Source organism: Pteronotus mesoamericanus, unplaced genomic scaffold (assembly GCF_021234165.1).
Source record: "Pteronotus mesoamericanus isolate MK-2021 breed Mesoamerican mustached bat unplaced genomic scaffold, CSHL_Meso_final contig_20, whole genome shotgun sequence".
In the NCBI taxonomy this organism is placed as follows: domain Eukaryota; kingdom Metazoa; phylum Chordata; class Mammalia; order Chiroptera; family Mormoopidae; genus Pteronotus; species Pteronotus mesoamericanus.
In genome coordinates, this window is record NW_026555085.1 from 7,390,703 (window position 1) to 7,406,790 (window position 16,088).

General features: G+C 44.5%; 1 protein-coding gene across 2 annotated transcripts in view; it reads left to right on the plus strand.

Annotated features, from left to right (window-relative positions):
* CMTR1 (cap methyltransferase 1) overlaps positions 1-16,088 on the plus strand; it is a 43,822-nt gene that overhangs the window by 12,765 nt on the left and 14,969 nt on the right. For both annotated transcript variants that reach the window (XM_054569310.1, XM_054569309.1), the window contains 10 exons: positions 156-314; positions 2,849-2,941; positions 4,373-4,444; positions 5,620-5,714; positions 5,832-5,904; positions 10,507-10,705; positions 11,502-11,620; positions 13,858-13,954; positions 14,287-14,419; positions 15,124-15,303. In XM_054569310.1, coding sequence (XP_054425285.1) covers positions 156-314; positions 2,849-2,941; positions 4,373-4,444; positions 5,620-5,714; positions 5,832-5,904; positions 10,507-10,705; positions 11,502-11,620; positions 13,858-13,954; positions 14,287-14,419; positions 15,124-15,303 — 1,220 coding nt within the window. The remainder of the gene's footprint in view (positions 1-155; positions 315-2,848; positions 2,942-4,372; positions 4,445-5,619; positions 5,715-5,831; positions 5,905-10,506; positions 10,706-11,501; positions 11,621-13,857; positions 13,955-14,286; positions 14,420-15,123; positions 15,304-16,088) is intronic.

Consider the following 16,088-nt stretch of genomic DNA (forward strand, 5'->3'; position numbering starts at 1 on the left):
CTACAGTTATTTACTAATGCCTCTTTTCCTTTATAAGGCTAGAAGAAAAAATTTAGATCTTTTCTATATTTCTTAGGGTTCAGCATAGTATCTGGAAGGGGGCTAAATAAATGTCTGTTTATTTGTATAAATGCTCCATTACTTCTCTCTTTCAGGCCAAGATGGGCTTCAAGGAAGGTGAAGGATTGGGTAAACACAACCAGGGTCGGAAGGACATTGTTGAAGCCTCTAATCAGAAAGGTCGAAGAGGCTTGGGTCTGACTTTGCAAGGCTTTGACCAGGAGTTGAATGTGGACTGGCGAGATGAGCCGGAGGTAACTGGTGTGGGGAGGAGGAGGCAGGAGAGCCACTTGCGGTTTTGGGTACATGTCTTTAAGTATTCATATTAACAAACTAGAAGTCTCCAGAGGCAGTATGATCAGGGATGTCCACAATAGAAAACAAGACTGGGGGAGAGGGAAATGATAGGATGTGGATTTATTTCCTGTTGCTTCACATAGGACTATCTAAGAACCGTGGGTAGAAGGTGCTGGAAGGCAGAGCTTGCTTCCACAAACAGCTTTCTACTAGTGACTGAGATACCTCACAAGGTAGTGAGTTCCCTCTGCTGAAAGGGTTCAGTGGCTGAACAAGGACCCAGTCTTCCATTGTGTGAGTCACTGGGTGAGGTGCCCTCTAAAGTCCTTGTACCTTCACGGGCTTATGACATCCTGGTTCTAAACAGGTGTTTGTTTATGCCTTATGGCTTTTTTATTGTGGGTTTAGTCTGCTTACCTACTTGGGTACCCGTTTATTTTGATCCTGAATACCAAAAGATACCCTTATTCCTTTTCATGGCACAGGTATTGTTGAGATTTTATTCATTTATTTATGTCTTTCTTTATGCCACAAAGGATTTGAAGTAGGTATAATAAAAACCCCTAAGAATAATGATGAAATATTATCATTATGGAGTTGAAACTAGAGAAAATAGAAAACAAATGACTAGTCTTCTACATAGTTGCTGTAATTTAGCTTCAGATGTGGCTCTGAACTCTGGAGAATTGATATTTTATTTGTCTCTTTGATGTTGCAGTTCAGGAAAAACTCCCATGAACCTGTGCCTGATAAAAGCCTAGTACTGCTTCAGAGTAAGAAGCCAACAAGCCCAGAGCTAATGGGTTCTGGGGAAGAGGGTAGTCCTACTGTGATGCCTTGTGGTTGTGAGGAGATGAGACCAGCAGAATAACAGATAAGACAGGGCAGAATAGGGTAAATATTTGTAGTTGGGTGCTAGGTGTAGGTTTTTACTTCAGAAATATATGGTGCTTTCTGTGTCCTCATTTGTGTGAAAACAAGTAGAGTGCTGATCCTCTCAGTGGGACAGAATTAGATCTAACTTTGCTAAACTTGAAACGCAACATTTGCTCATAAATGTCTGTTTTTAATGGAGACAGGCTATTGAAATTCCTTTTTGAGCCAAGGTTGTCCTAATCACCATCTACCATATAACTCAGTTTTTCCATTACAAAAGATGCCCTATCTTTGGATTAAGAGTTTCACTTAACTATTAGGTGGTGGCCACTTCTTTGAGGTGGAAGAGTCTGGGTGGTCTGAGGTTGACTTTCCCATCCCTGGAGTCACTATAGGGAAAGTACTCAGTGACTTCTGTAGCTCAGCAATGGAGAGTGTAAGGTTGGACACTTTGGACAAAAGTCTACTTTGCAGGTAGCCTTATAGTTAAACTTCCATGGGGGAGTTTGAGTCTGCTTTTTTCCTCCGAAGTGGTATGTATCCAAAATGTATATGAACTTTTTAAAAAAGAGTTTATAAGTCAAAACCATTTATGCTTAAAGGTGATGGACTTGACCAAGGACAGAAGCCATGATTCATTGCCAGCTTCATTGACAAAAGGCTTCAGTAATTTTTCTTTTAAATTTTTTCTCTGTTGATGGTGGTTGCCCTAGAGACCTTGGTTTGTGGTACCATTTTATGCCTTTCAGAGCATGTAGTACTACCTTAACCACATTGCTTCAATTTGCAAGGGTGAGTCTCTTCTCCACACTTGCTCAGGAAGGGAATGTGTAAAGCTGCTGTGCAGGTTAGCCACCTATTTAGGTTTCTTAATCCATGTCTTTCTAGCCCAGTGAACTTAACCCTGGCTGCACATTAGACTCATCTGGGGACTTCTAAAATCGTACTTAAACACAGTCCCCACCTCAAACCAACAGAATCATATACTCTGGAGGTAGGCCCCAGGCATCAGTTTTTTCTAAAATGACTGCAGATGATCCTGATGTATAGCCAGGTTGAAAACCACTGATTTAGTTTGGTAAGGAAAGTAAGTAAGTAAAAAATTGAGAGGAAGCACTACATTAGAGTAGTGCCCTACCCTATCTTGGAATGAATCGATGAGGAATCCTGTTTATTTTGTACGTAACATTTCAAAAGGCACCAGGAGGTAAGACTACTGCTTTGTATCTTCCTGATGCAATTACCTTATCACAGACACATACTCTGTGTGTACTTCTCTGTATCCCCACTGTCTCTTGTGTTCTTTTAACTCTACTTTGTGAGCACATACTTCGTAGTAGTTACTCATCAAAAATATTAAAACAAATCAAATGCACTTTGAAGGTTTGGGAAGTTTCTAGGGATCAAATGAGAATTGGAAATGGCCTTCAGAAGTTAAACTTTACAATTCTAGCTCTCAATTCTCATGTCTGACCACTGCCTTTGGCTTCACCTTCCCAGACCCTTCCCCCTCTATGGGTCCCTTTTGATTGTTTTGGGGAAGCCTTGATGAGTTAGGGCATAGTCCTGAAGGCCAGTTTTACCTGACTAACTTGCCTGTATCTTTTGTTTACAGCCCAGTGCCTGTGAGCAGGTGTCATGGTTCCCAGAATGTACCACTGAAATTCCTGACACTCAGGAAATGAGTGATTGGATGGTTGTGGGAAAGGTAGGATTTCAGGAAAATGTACACTGAAATTGTTGGCACTTATCTCCTGACTTTTCTGCTCTCCCAAGTTGGCACGTATGTATTCATGCTCACTTGTGAAAAATTTGAATCTGACCATTCTGGCAGGAATAAAACTGTGTCAAGAGGGTGTACCAAGCGCTTTATAGATATGCCCCTAGAAGATGTGGCAGACAGGGTTTGTTTGTTTTTTCCTCCTAGTCGTCTGACTTGCAAGACAACACAAAATGCATAACTTCTTTTTTTCCTTATGGATTTTTTTGAGTAGTTGATTATACATCTGTGTATATTCTGGTCACTGCTGGGCACTGTTCCAGGTAGATGAAAAGACACTGTACCTGTCCTCAGAAAGTAATTGAGGGTGTTAGAGAGGGAGTTTGTTTAATATCCCCCTGGAAAATTTTAAGGATAAAGTAGATAGCTACTAAATCAGTATGGTCTAGAGAGCAGTTCCTAAAGTGTGGGGGCCCCCAGGGATCTCCAAGACACTTCCAGGGGGTACCTACAAGGTCAAAGTTATTTTCATAATGATACTGAAATGTTTTTTCAACTCATTCTCTCACAAAGTGTCCAGTAGAGTTTTCCAGAGGCTATGACATGATATCACAGCCAATTGAGTGCAAACACAAATAGGAATAATCTAGGTGTCTTCTATTCAGCTTGATACTAAGAGATTTACAAAACTGGAAAACAGTGCTATTCTTCTCACCAAATTATTTTTGGAAATGTAATTACTTTTCATAAAAATATGTTAATTATATTAACATTGTTCTTTTAAATGGAATATTTATAAATTTTCTCAGTTTTAATTTCTAATAATAAATTGAGTATATACATATATACATAAAAGCAAGCTCTTTGGGATCTTCAGTGATTTTTGAAGAGTATAAAACATGAAAACCACAAGTCTGAGCACCATTGGTTTAGAAGTAGCTACACTCAGGCATGAGGTTGGACTCTACATCCCTGTGAGACTCTCTGAGCCCTTGTTTACTGTGATGCTACCAGGTCAGTGCCTAGTGTCCTGCAGTCATACTCATCACAGAGCAAGAGGCTTACTGGATGAAGTACCGGCTCCTGTCTTTGGGGCAGTCCCCATCTTTCTGCCTCCATGCCCTAAGGACAGACATCTTGAATGTCTTTTTCCTGTTTGCTTTTCTCAGCCTCAGCATTCATGAGTCTTGTATCCATATGGTGCTCTAGTCACAGCACCCAAGGGACTGCTCCATCTCATAGCCATCTGGAGTATAGCCAGAGGGATTTAGGATTTTCTTGTTCTTGCCCCCTCAGTGATTGATGTTCTTCGCAGGGACTCAAGCCTCTTCTCTACTCACTCAGAATCCTAGTTTCTCCTTTCATCCCCCCAAGTGCAGTCACACATGGTCATTATTGATTGTTTTCTTTTCCCTGTAGAGAAAGAAGATTATTGAAGATGAAACAGAGTTTTGTGGGGAAGACTTGCTTCACAGTGTGCTGCAGTGTAAGGTAAGGCCTTGTGGCTAGAGCTGGAGTTGAAAACTCTGTGGTGGGCTATGCTCGGCTCTTCTAGTTCTTTTAAGTCAGCTGTGGGTGGCTGAAGTTTAGCTAATATTTTCCTGGAGATCAAGATGTGTAGCTTGTATATTTCTCCAAGTTGTCTTTCTTTTCTGGTGACTGTCCTGCCTTGTAGTGAGTGTTGTGCTGTCCGTGTGGTCAGTAGCCTGGAACGGATCCACTTAACCTCAGTGGGTCGGTCCATTATAATCTTGGGGGAGCCTGGTACAGTGAAAGGTTTGGAATCATTCTTTAGTATCAGATAGACCTGAATTCAAATCCTAGTTTCACAACATTTTTTTGCTCTGTGACCTTGGGTCAGTTGCTTTAGCTTCCCTGAGTTTTCGTTTCCTCGTCTGTAAGAGAGGGAGAAAATACTTCCCCAGGTTGCTGTGAGGATCAATGAAATATTGGGTGTGAGGCTCCTAACATGCTGGGCGAATATTAGCCTTCCCTTGATATCTTGTGGCCTGAGTTTTGGGCCAGGAAGTGCATTGCTTGGGACAGAATGAGCCAGGGAAACTGAGGAGGAAATGGGTTGAAGAAGCAGTAAAGCCTCAGACCAGCCTCACAGAGCTCATTTTTTTTGATAGGCAGAGGGTTGGGAATATCCTTACAGTGACTGGTGCTCATGTGAAGTGAGGCTTTTTTTTTTTTTCAGAGAGGAAATAGGAGAATGGAGAAGGGATCCCTACTGTGTGGTAGGTGCCATCCAGAAACCCTGGCCTTGGTTTGTCTACTCTCAGTGAGCCCCAGTCAAGAGAGCCTTGGTATGAGAACTCTGGTCCCTTGGGCAGTTGCTGCTGGAGTGGAGAAACATTTGCTGTGAGGATTAGCAATGCCAAGAGGTGGGCCTGTGCATAACCACAGGTGCCATTCATTAACCACTTAGCATGTGCCAGGGATGTGTTTATGTTTTATTTTTTCCCATTTTACCAGTGATGTAGTTGAGGGTCAGAGTGATTGAGTAACTTGTCTAGGGTCACACAACTGGTCATTTTCAAGCTGGGATACGGCAGGAGCCTTGCTCTTTGGCGGGCTGCTTGTTGGGCTCCTCCAGTTCTTAAGAGCCCTGTCCCATTCCGGAGGGTGATGCTCACCTTGAGGTCCTGATTCTCTTTGGGCAGAGTGTGTTTGATGTCCTGGACGGGGAGGAGATGCGCCGAGCTCGGACCCGGGCCAATCCCTACGAGATGATCCGAGGAGTCTTCTTCCTGAACAGGTTTGCTCACATTTCCCTCCCCTCCCCTGACATGTGCACCTTTCTGCCTCTTCTTTGAACTTCAGCTTTCTATACGTCTGGTACTGAGTTGAGTTTCTCTGTCTGTCTTTGTTGTAGGGCGGCAATGAAGATGGCTAACATGGATTTTGTGTTTGATCGCATTTTTACAAATCCACGGGATTCTTGTGGGGTGAGAACAAGTTTCTTCTTCTTAATTCATAGTGTTAAATGGGCTTAAGCTTCAGTTGCTCAGAAATTGCCATTTGTGCAATGCAGTTAGTTATTCCTGCTATGTGCTAGAGATACACACTTTGTGTTAGAGATTTTGCTTTGAGCTCCTCCGATGGGGCCCCAGAGTGCTTTCTGTGGTTCCAGGAGTGCCCCAATAAACATTGTCTTTAGGGCTTCAGGTCTGGAGTCCGAGCCCCCAACTCTGCAGATCCTGTTGCTCACTCCAGGTGGAGGTGGGAAGGGCTAGCAGCAGTGGGGAGAGGACATTCCTGGGCAGAATCAGCAGCTGTGGCCTCTAAAGGCCCAGGAACAAGTAGGTGAGGCCACGAGTTAGAGCATGGGCCCGCCTCCTGCATTTATTAAACATGTATTTATCCAAACCCTACTTTGTGCCAGTCATGGTGCTAGGCACCAGGAATATAATTTAGAATGAGATAGATGTGATTCCTTTCCCCATGGCACTTAGGTTCTGGACATTCTGGTGGACTTGAGAGCTGGTAAGAGTGCAGGGTTGGGATATTTCTAAAGCCTTCTGTGCTTATTGACATGTGAGGCCCATTGTCACCAGGGTGCTTAAGCCTGCCTTCTTTCTACTGTGGATGAGATAAAGTAGAAGTGTGAGTGTGCAGTCCTTAGAGTGAGCTTATTTTCTAATTTGAAACTGTGACATCATCTGATTTGGGTGCTGTTTCTCGTATGAGAGGGGAGTGCTCTGGGAAATGTTTGAGAGTTGATTGAAATGTGGGCCTCTGGATTCTTCCGCTGATCCATTTAAAATCAGTGTCAGGGCTGTGTGAGGGAGGGGAGTAGAGCACTTACTGTCACAGGTGGTGTCACTTAAGGTCACACCTTCTTTGTATCTCAGCTGCCTGATCTCTGAAATTAGCCCTACTAACCTGTCAGAGGGCTGTAGGACCAAAAGGTTCTTAAGAGTTGTTCTAGCTCTCAGATCTGTGATTTCTGATGTGGCCATTTTCCCTTCCTACCTTTTAGAACAGGCTTTGACCCTTCTCAAGGCCAACGGTAGAGCAAAATGGTTTTCTATTCTGCTGCGTATCATTTCTCTGAACATACACCCTCTATGAGGATAGAATAAAGGAAATTTCATTCTAGCATTACCTTCTAGGTTTCAAAGCATTTTTATTCAGTTCTAGAAAGTTAAGTCTTTGCCTGTTTTTGCTTTACTCACCTTCCTTCCATTAGGCCCCTGGATTATCCACTCACTAAAGAAATTTCTTTTTCCAAGTTCTTTAATGTTTCCATTCCACCTACCTCACTGCATTCTCTATGCTTGCAAAACTGGCATGTAGACCCCTCCAGCTTTTAGTCATTTCTCTCTCCCAGGTCTCCCACCCCATTTTCTAGTACCAGCAGGCAGCACAAAAGGGCTCTTGGAATTAGCATCTTGAGAAAATTAGGTTGATACAATGTTGATTTAATTTTCTGAGCTCCAAATGATTTTAAACTCTTGCCTGGCGGAGGAGCTCTGTCAGGCTGATGGGAAGTCACAGCGTCCTTTTGGGCTTTTGAGTGAAAGTGCCTCCAGCAGCTGGTATCTGGTTATTGTCTTTTGCTGTCAGGAAAATGAAGCAGGCACCAGGCCATACCATTCAGGTCGAGGGTGAAGATGTTAGTTACATAGGAAAAGGCAGCCGTCTTTGTAACGCTTCAGGCAATGTCTTGACCTGAATTGAGTATTAGTGGCCATGGAGAATTGCCCTTTCAGGGATGTTTCTCTACACTCCACTATAAAAAGTGATTTCTTACCAGCCCCTAGTGTTTTCTTCTTCTTTTTCTTCTTCTTTTTTTTAAATTTCTTTTTCCCCTGAGGAACAGAGTGACAGCCAAGGCCAGCAGGCTTGGTATGTTTTTTAGGTGAGCAGAGATGCTCTGGAGCAGTTCCCAGAAAAGATGGGAGTGGCTGAAACCCCAGGCACACACCAGGTTTGCTAGGGTCTCTGCCTCTTGGATCTGGTGATCCAAGAAGACTAGTGAATGTGGAGGCAGAACGTGAAGCTTGGGGTGGTATGGAGAGGTTAGGGGTAGAAAATGGGAGAGGGAACATGACTCAGGGTTTTCCCTGTGCTTCTAGGTCTGCAGGTTGTGGTAAAAGTTGAAAAGAGACTAGGGTAGGAAAATAAAATTGTAAACAAGAATTGGGAGAGACAAAGGAAAGATGGAAATTTAGGTTCTTTGGGTATATGGAAGTATATTATAAACTATAACATTACGTGAGAAATATGTGTGCCTGGGGGTATTGTTGAGGTAAGAAAACATGTTTTGAAGTATAACAGGAGACAAAAACTGAATGTAGATATTTAAGTTTCAGTGCTGTCTCAGATGAAATGAGAGCACTTAGAAAGTGCCCAGTGAGGCTCTGGAAAGAGGAAAAAATGGAAAAAGACAGGATAGTTGAATATAATATCTTATGTTTGTTTAGTATTTTACAGTTTATAAATGTTTTTGACTTACGGTAATTTATTTAACCCTACAAGAGTCTTAAATAACCTACATTAGTCCCAGTTTACAGTTGAGGGAGCTCAGACATAAATTGTTAGCTTGCTCTTGGCTGCACAGCCAGAAGGTGGCAGAGGTGAGAACCCCAGCTGTCCTTTCTATGGCAAGACCTTCTGGCTATGGCCTGTGCGGGGCCCTATGTCTTGAAATCACAAAATGAGATCGTATTTATCATCTCTTTTTGGAGGTGCAATGCTTCTGTTGACTTATTCCCCTTTCTTCCCCTAGTCTTCTTTTGGGCCAGCTGCTCACCTGGAGAGGCTGGAGCCTGGGCCTGGGGCACTGGGGCACACCCTGTGGTAAAGAACAGTGTTTTCGCATTTTCCAGCCTGTGCAGGCCTTAAGTTTGTGACCCCTGCCTTAGTACCGCAGTGCTATCAGGAAAGTGCTACATAGTGTTATTGGCAAGCACCATTAGGTCTTTTTTTGTGTATGGGCAAATGAATATGATCCAAATATATGAACAGTTGATGGCTCAGGAGCAAAGAATGCTAGGGTGGAGTGGTAGGGAAGGGGAGAAAGAACTGATATGTCACAGCACACCTGGGTGGGCTTGACACAGGATGCCGAAGTTTGTTTTTAGCTAATTCACTTTTTCCAGAAACTTTTTCACCGTTTTGATAAAGCTAGATAACGATCATCAGAGGGAAGAAGACCCTTGTCACCTAGAAACAGACTGAATTGTGAACATTAGTTTTTCCATTTCTTTCTTATAACTGTTTTTCCTAAAGCTTTCAGATCTTTATCCAGCAGTTGTGGAACTCTGGAGAAGCACTCAGCCATGTCAAGCTGTAGAGAGTGAAGGCTGAGCTGCCTAAGCCCCTTCCTGCTGGGTATTCATCAGGGTCCTCCTCTGCCACCCACTCTAGAGCTCAACCTCTTGTAGATGGTACCTCCTCTCTGCTGTGGAGGGTGGGACAAGTAGAATTCCCCATCTAGGGACGAGGTATGTAAAAGAGAAGTGTAAACACAGAATACAGGCCAGTGCAGAATTCAGTGTAAATTTTAGATTGAGTTAAAGCTATCTGAAGTGGCCAAAACTATAACCCAATAAAAATTCAAATGATTATTGTAATATAGTTATTCCCGAGGTGGGTAGGTGTTCTGAGGGCTACCTCAGGGGAAGCTGCACACTGGTGTCTCCTTTTCCCTTTGTCTTGTCAGCTCCCAGCTGTGTGCCGTCTGAGGCCCACAGCTAGCAGAGGAGCAAAGGCAATAAGAAAGGGGTGTAAAAAAGGAGGAGACCACGTGTGCTGTGGTGTCTTGGATTGGATCCTGGAACAGAACAAGGACTCTAGTAAAATCTGAATCAAGTCTGGAGCTTAGTGAATAGTAGTGTACCAATGTTGATTTCTTAGTTTTGACAAATTAGCAATGTAAGATGTTAGTAAAACTGGAAAATAGAGAAAGGGTATATGAAAACTCTGTCTTTGCAACTTTTCTGTAAATATAAAATTATTCCAAAATAAAAAGTTAATTGAAAAGAAAGGAGCAGCCTAAGAGGAAGGGGAGTAGAGAAGCAGAGGCTGTGGTCTAGAAAAATAGGTGCTGTGGCTGAGATGGGGTGATGTCAGAACCTCCCCAGACTTGGGTTAGACAGGAAGACCCAAATCTAATAGTCATGCTGACTGGATCCTGATTTAGCTTTGTTCCATACCAGTTGGGAACAGGATGCTTTGTGTCTTGGCATCTCTTTTTCCCTATCTGTAATGCATCTATCCTGCTCAGTAGGACACTTGTAAGGCAGGATATGGTGAAGAAAAGATGCTGAGAAAAAATGCACACTCAGGTGCCCATTAAGATGTGTTTATGAGGAGTCTGAGCTAGGCCTGGTTGTGTGAAAGACATCAGGGGAATTTTGAGGTGGGGATGGGCAACTCCCAAGGGTAATGACCACAGAGATGCATTTCCAGGGTGTCATGGCCCTGGCGGGAACTCTGCATTGTGTCTGAAGAAAGGTTGATTTCACTCCCAGCCTTCTTCCTGCTTCCCATTGAGCCATCTTTTTTTCTCTTTCTCCCCTGTCTTCCACTTGCCTTTGCAGAAACCACTGGTGAAGGACCGGGAAGCTGAGCTTCTGTACTTTGCTGACGTCTGTGCAGGCCCAGGTGGCTTCTCGGAGTATGTTCTGTGGAGGAAGAAGTGGCATGCGAAGGGCTTTGGAATGACTTTGAAGGGCCCGAATGACTTTAAGCTGGAGGACTTTTACTCAGCCTCCAGTGAACTCTTTGAACCTTTCTACGGTAGGGACACAGAGGAGGGTACTAGGGGGTATGGGACAGTCCTCTGTGGGGACTTCAGGTCAATAGCAGCTGTTATCCACTTGCCACGTTTTCTTTCTGCAGTCTTTCAGCCTGCGGTTCCCAGCCCCACGGCATGAAGGTCTCAGTTCCCCGTGTCTGTCCCTTTTTACCCCAGGCCTGCGGGATACAGGTTAAACACTCCACTAGGCAAACTTTCATCCAAATGATATTCATTCCTCCTTTATTCTCTGTGGTGACAGGAGATAATGAAACTGCCTGATCTCCGGCAGAGAACTGGCAGGATTATTAACATAAAACCCCTATGCCCATCTCTAGCCCTGTGCGGGGATGTGGAAAGTACTGGTAACAGACAGCGCAGAAGCCTTGCAGCAGTCCCCTCCACTCTGTCTTGATTGTTGTGATTTGACAGCAGATTTTAAGTCTTTTCTTAACAGTCCTTATTAAAAAGTCGATATTGGTTCTGAAACATAGGTGCTTTAAACACAACTTTGGCCTTGAGGAGGAAAGCCCCCTGTTTCAGTTATTGATTCTTGGCTGGTTAACCCCTTTCCACCCCAGCTTTATTACATATAGCAGGGCCCTGTTTCTGCCTCCTTGTCCATTGCTGCAAGGCAGCTTTGCAGGAGGGGTCCTACAGAGAGTTGCTCCTCACAGGGGCTTTCTCCTGGACCTTGAGACCCACGTGGTACCTTTTCCACAGCCCCAGAGAGTTCTTGTCCCATCTCTTGGGATGCACAGGACCAGTGAGATTAATGTGACTCTTGTGTCCTGCCAGGTGAGGGTGGGATCGATGGAGATGGAGACATCACCCGCCCAGAGAACATCACTGCTTTCCGGAATTTTGTTCTGGATAACACGGATCGCAAGGGAGTCCACTTTCTGATGGCCGATGGGGTAGGTGATCTGCTCTTCATAAGCTGATGCTTTAGGCATTTATCACATTAGAGGCTTGAGAATTGTTTTTGTTTTGTTATGTTAGCCCTTTAGCTGCCCTGGAAGGTGCTAGCTCACTGTTCAGATAGTAGGAGATGTGTGATTTTTATTGTTACTCTTTTGTACATATTTTTCAATAACTTTATTAGGGCAGTGATGTTGTAGACATCTTTGCTTGGAGCAGGTGGCCCTTCTCAGCTCACTTCTTCAAAAGGCCTTGGTCAGCTGCGAGACTCAGCGAGGGGAGGACCATGACTAAGATGAATGAGGCAAAACTGGGAAGAGCATTTGTCACCTGAGTGCCGCTCCTGGCAGAGGCTGTCTATACATGGCCACTTCTAGGCCTCTGGATGGGCCGATAGATGATCACATAACCAAAGGCAGCAGCTTCAGGGAACCCACAGGAGGCTTTCGGTCAGTGGCTGGGCTAAAGTGAACATTCATGGATCCCTGTTCCTTGGGAAGCTGCTTGAAGTACAGAGAGGAGCCCACCACTGCTTTCTCAACTACTAGTCTGATGTGGCAGGTAGTCTTACGGAATGAGCCACCACTTAGTCTGGAGGAGGGACAGAGAATATGGCAGTTACTTCAGGGTCACATGGCTAGGGTTGAGAAAAGCCTCTGGAGCAACTTGGGTGGCCTTTCTAGTATTAGCTTGTGGAAAGATGAAGGAATGTGCAGGATGTCAGCATAGGCTCTGAGAGCATGTGCACAGCAGAGAACGACACAGACAGGCTAGGGGGCGGGCGCTGCTTTGGCTGAGGTGTGCTTCTGGCCCATTGCAGTCTGGCAGCTTAGAGCGGCATACTCGGGGACTGTTGTCTTCGGCAATGTAAACTGGTGACCTGGGCCGCTTTTTTTCTTATTTTTTGATTGACCCTATAAACAGGAATGCATTTTGAAGAACATCGATAAATTTAGAAGACATTGCTAAACATTTTTAAAAAGATTTTATTTGATTATTTGAGAGACAGAAAGAGAGGGGAAAAAGAGAGGGAGAGGATCATTGGTGTGTGAGAGGTCCAGTATGTCAATTGGTTGCCTCTCGAACAGCCCCCAACCAGGGATCCGGCCGGCAACCCAGGCATGTGGCCAGACCGGGAATTGAACCAGCAATCTTTCAGTTCACAGGCTGGCATTCGGTCCGCTGAGCCACACCAGCCAGAGTCCACTGAACAATGTTGATTTCTGTGTCATTTAGCTATTACCTTCATAGGACTGAGTCAGGGAAACCTGGCCTGGCTGGAGCCTGCTTAACGTGACAGCCTCATTTATTTTTTCAAAGTTTATTGTGTTAAAAAACACAGAACAGATTTACTATCTCAACCATTTTCAAGTATACAGTTCAGTCAGTTTTTAAGTGCACAGTTCAGTAGTGTTAAAAATATTAACATTATTCTGAAACAGATCTTCAGAATGTTTTGATTTTATGAAATTGAAACTGTGCCCATTAAACAACTGTCGTCTCCCCCTCTCCCAGCCCTCAGTCTCCTTTTCTTCTCTGTGAGCTTGGCTCTCTGCTCCCTGTGGGGCTCTCACAGGGAGGGAGACCACTCTAAAAACAGCAACATACATTCTTCGAACAAACACCCTGGCCAGAGACCCTGCCAGCTAGAGGGAGGAGCTTCATGGTCCCGGGACAGGGAAGTGGGTTTTATGAGTAAATCTTTGTTCAGCAGAGGAAGAGAGATCACTGAGTGTTAAGAGTTTTGCTAACTTTGCTTCTGTCACAAAACTGGGGCCTGATCAGCGGTCAGCACAGAGGCTGAGTGAGCTCCAAGCAGAGCATTCATGCCACATGTACTTCCTAGGTCTCTTCAGACTCAGTAGAGCATTGTTTCCCGTAGTTGGCCTGTGACTAGCCAGTGCTTTGCCTCTGTTCTGCCTCACTCTTCCCTTGGATTCTTAAGTGAGTGTTACAATGTTCTGGACCATCTCCTTGGAATACCAGACTTGGTACCACCCTCTTGGTGTGATAGAGCAAATGGCACTGGTCCAGGTGTCAGGCCTGGGTCCTATTTATAATGAACCATGTGTCCGTGACAAAATAATTCAAATGCTGAGCTGTATCTTTATCAGTCGGGTTGTGGAGATCAAGGAAAACACTTGAAGAAATCTTAGTGAAGATGAGATAGGAGTGTTTTTTCAGTCTTCTTCACTTCTGTTTCCCACCCCCTGTCCTTGTGCTCCCCTTTCAGGGCTTCTCTGTGGAGGGACAGGAGAACCTGCAAGAGATCCTGAGCAAGCAGCTGCTGCTCTGTCAGTTCCTCATGGCGCTCTCTGTTGTCCGAACAGGTGACACTTCCTCAGCTGTCTCCCCATCCCAGGGCCCACTAGAGGCCCTGATGGAAAAGAGTATACATAAGGGTTGGCTCAGAAGTTTAAAAAAGAAAAAAAAATCTATTTAATCAGTGACAGGTGGCTGAATGAGGCATTTAGGGAAGAAAGTGCCGTAGAATCCTCTTAAGTGCTCCCTAAAGCTAAGTCGACTCCTTAAATTGCCTCTGACTTTTAATGGACCCAGATTCTGAGTCCCTGACTTGGTCATATATACTCCCCAGGATTACCTTACTCACCTCCTGGGCTAGAACCCACTGCCTGCTATTGGTGTTTTCTCTCTAATCCAGGAGGCCACTTCATCTGTAAAACCTTTGACCTATTCACACCATTCAGCGTGGGGCTCATCTATCTGCTATACTGCTGCTTTGAACGAGTATGTCTATTTAAGCCGATTACCAGCCGTCCTGCTAACTCAGAAAGGTGAGGTTTTCCTCTCCATTTTAATCAGAGTAGTTGGCTAAATGTCAAAACATAAATCCTGGTGCATCTCTCTGGCATGTCCGCTCAGGCTATATTAAAAACCTTGACTTGAAAGAAGTGACTAAGCCAAGAGGAATCAGGATTTGGACCTTTCTGAGCCTGTGATATGCCAGCTCAGCCTCTGCCTCCTTTTTCACAAGCCTTATTCACCACACTTCTGTGGGGGATCCTTGGCTTGGCCCAGGAAGGAGAAGATGATGAATAGAAGGGACACCTGGAGAGACATGGGTTGGGACGGGGCAAGGGGACCGCCAGTCAGAAGCATCCCAGGCAGGACACAGTACCCATGCACAGTGTAAGAGAAGATGCAGCCAATCCAAATTTCTAGTTGGCTTGTTAAAAACACAAGATTTCTGAGCTCCATCCCTGGAAAGTGTAATTGATGAGTTTTTTAACTAAACAGAATCCCAAGGTGATGGTGATGCAGCTAGCCTGGCACAGGGCCCTTGAGAACCATGGCCGTAAAGAGTAGAAATACAGTCCAACATAAAAAGGAAGGATTTGAAGTGAACTTTTGCAGCACAGTCCGTGCTGTTCTTTGTGCATAGACTTAAGGCTGTTGAACTTCATGACCCAAAGGGTTTGGGGAGGAGGAATGTTGGCAGAAAGTCCTTGCTCATGGAATGACAGCTTTCTCCTGCCAGGTATGTGGTGTGCAAGGGCCTGAAGGTGGGCATAGATGACGTGCGGGATTACCTCTTCTCAGTCAATATTAAACTCAACCAGCTGCGAAACACTGATTCCGATGTCAACCTTGTGGTTCCTTTGGAAGTGATCAAGGGAGACCATGAATTTACTGACTACATGATACGGTCCAATGAGAGGTAAGCAAACCAGGTATTTTTTTGCTGGCACCACTAGGATAGGAGGGAAGACCAGAGAATGAAGGACTAAATGATTGGCTCTTGGTAGCACTTTGTCAGCCCTGAAAAATTGATGACTGTATTTGGTGTGCTTGTTCTTGGCCCTCTGGGACTTAGAGTACCTTGGGGACCCATCCTGCTCCCATGCCCTATCACAGGGGTGGCCAGTGGGAGCCTGGATGCAGCCTTGTCTTGTGTTCCTGGAGGCAGGAGTGATTTCCCTTTCATTGCTTCTGTTTGTAAAAGGCCATCATAGTGGTTGCCTTGTGAAGCCCCTGTTTGAAGGCAGGAGTTGGCTGGGAAAGAAGTACATGGCAGGCTTTGGAAGTTGCTGCTGCCATCGCCTTTGCCAGTTCATGAGTTCCCCAGATGGGTCATCTGAATGCTGCTGTTGTGGGTTTTTTTAAACCTTGTTTAATTGTTTTTCCTCCTCCCTGTTAGCAATAATGTAAAGTTCTGACAGTTGACTCAGTTTTTTAGGGGGGCAAGCATTAGAAAAAAGTTTTTTGCGGTAGGTCGGAGAGTTGTTAAAGAGCAACGAATCAGTGGAAGTGCTCTCTTGAGGAACTAAATAAAGTCATTTTATCCATTCATCTGCTAGTGGACATTTAGGTTGTTTCCGCATTTTGGCTATTGTGAATAATGCTGCAGTGAACATGGGGATGCTAATATTTTTTCAAGATCCCAATTTCAGTTATTTTGGATAAATACCCAGAAGAAGAATTGCTGGATCCTAATGGTATTTC